The sequence below is a fragment of the Hippocampus comes genome, unplaced genomic scaffold (genome assembly GCF_001891065.2).
Source record: "Hippocampus comes isolate QL1 unplaced genomic scaffold, H_comes_QL1_v1.1 scaffold234, whole genome shotgun sequence".
Classification (NCBI taxonomy): Eukaryota; Metazoa; Chordata; class Actinopteri; order Syngnathiformes; family Syngnathidae; genus Hippocampus; species Hippocampus comes.
Window position 1 is genome coordinate 177,564 of NW_017805479.1, and position 2,380 is coordinate 179,943.

At 40.0% G+C, this 2,380-nt stretch overlaps 1 protein-coding gene across 1 annotated transcript in view; it reads right to left on the reverse strand.

Moving 5' to 3' along the window:
- The window catches only part of fer1l6 (fer-1 like family member 6), a 33,541-nt gene that overhangs the window by 28,021 nt on the left and 3,140 nt on the right, over positions 1–2,380 (reverse strand). The window contains exon 3 of the mRNA XM_019875649.1: positions 217–328. Coding sequence (XP_019731208.1) covers positions 217–328 — 112 coding nt within the window. The remainder of the gene's footprint in view (positions 1–216; positions 329–2,380) is intronic.

Here is a 2,380-nt window from a genome sequence, read left to right on the forward strand (position 1 = left end):
ATATATATACATACACACACACGCACGCACAGACGCATGCACACACACACACACACACACACACACACACACACACACACACACTATTTAAAAAAAATATGAATCAAAATCGTACAAATCACATTCCAATGAAATCAGGATATTGTGCTACGCATAAATAAAAACAGAATAAAACGAAGCGTGACATCAATCAAGACACATTCCATGTAAGAGAACCTTTTGGTGTTGGGCATGATTCTGGCTCTGATGGCCGAGAATCCATGTTGATCATCGTCATTTTTGTCGTCCAGCAACTGAGATGTTTCGGAACTGACCTCACCTTCACTGTCTATTGAAATAAAAAGGAAAAATGATGTACAGTATTAAAAATAAAAGTAGATGTGCACATACATATACATACATATATACACATACAGTACACATACATTAACATATACATATATATTCGCATATGTATGCTGCATAAACTTCAGCCATAAGTCATAACATCATATATGTGCACACCCCAATTGAAGTTGGGACATTGTGTAAAACTCAAATAAGAGCAGAATGTGCAAATACTTTTCCAATGATCTGAACATGGTTCAGCGACAGAAAACAGGTGAGCTGTGATTGCTCGTTACCTGAGCCCTGAGCAACTGAGATGTCATTTTCAGTTGACAGAAAGTGGCAAAATTGCCATCCCCTGAGATGGCTAAAAACAGATGAATTTTGCTGCTAAACTCATATTCATCAAACACAATATGAATCAGAATGCAGTGTTTTGACTAGTGAAGGCGCGTAGAACCAATTATTGTAAATAATATCTTGGGGTTGACTGACCCTTAAAGTCTTCAAGTTCATCCATGAGTTTGGTGAGTCGGGGAAAGGGGGGGTTGGGTGGGGAGCACATAGAGCAACCACCTCTGGTGCTCATTTGAGAACCACACCAACATTTTTATGTGTACCCCTGATGATACGTTCTATGGAGCAGCGAAATGTGCACCCAGCACTGTCACTTGCAAAACATTATACCAGTACTGTATATCCTCACACACAAGCGAAACAGAAACAGAGGGTGAAATAGAGAAATGCAAAATGCCTGGCTACAATGTCCTGGCTAACAATACATAGTGTGGAACACAAAATTAACCTAGCTGGCTCGTTGAGGAAAAACATGCGGAGGTCTCCCACTAATTACAACTACATTTATTGTTATGGTGACTTGTATTTTTAATCGTCTGTTTTTGTTTGTATTTCATACTTGTCCGTCGAAATATATTTTCAACTGAAACTGGTCCTTGATGTGAAAAAGGTTGGGACCGCTGCACTGTGCTCAAAAAATATTAACCCTTTCATGCACCCTGTAACCCAATAACATGATAAGCTGTCCACTCTGGTAACCGCTGTCCCTAAAAGGGTTAATGACATCATCAATGAACCAACTTCAACACATTATCGCAGACTGAAATCTGACTCAATCTGTACAGTAGTCAGTGAACCCCTAATTTAAAGATGTTTTTTTACAACGCATTATTGCAACTGCACAACTTCTGGAAACCTATGAAAGACAAGTGAGTGTTGAAATGTGAAAGTTCACATTCATCCACTGTTGTATGGTGATTCACAGGGTTCAATTCTGGGGCCTCTGCTGTTTTCAATATATCTGCTGCGGTTGCATTCCATCTTAAGAAAACATGATATTTCCTTCCACTGCTATGCAGACAACTGTCAGGTAAATGTCCAGCAAAAAACACAGTTTCTTATTGAGGCCACTTTTGTCCTGCCTGGAGGAAATCAAGGCCAAGATGGCACTGAATTTCTTGAATTTCAATAAAAAGAAATAATAAGTGATGGTGTTTGGTCCAATTGGCCCTCGTACATCCTATCCTGTTGACTTGGGGCCTTATCTAAAGCCAACGGTCTCAAACTTGGGTCTTAAACTGAGCAGTGATTCAACAGCAGCTTGAAACAGTAATCCATGCCTTCCCGTGATACATTAGGCAAGCCACCACTCTGCTCATCTTTAAAACTCATCTTAAAACTAATACTCCTTCTTTGGCTTTTGATTCCGCATGAGATTTGGTTTTGTTTTAGTGTTTTTTTATCTCACTACTGTATGGTTTTGACTGTCTTTGTTGTATTAATATTTTTTTGCCCCACGTACTTTGTATGCAGGTGTGACTGTTTCTAGTGCTCTAGAAATACAGGCGGGTTGAGGCGAGAAATAAACAAAAGTGATCCTTTCATGATCATGAACATGTGACTGTTTGACAAAGGTGAGTCTCTCTCTCTCTCTGTCTCTCTCTGTCTCTCTCTCTCTCTCTCTCTCTCTCTCTTTTCTCTCGGCCGCCTCTCTCTCTCTCTCTCTCTCTCTCTCTCTCTCTCTCTCTCTCTCTCT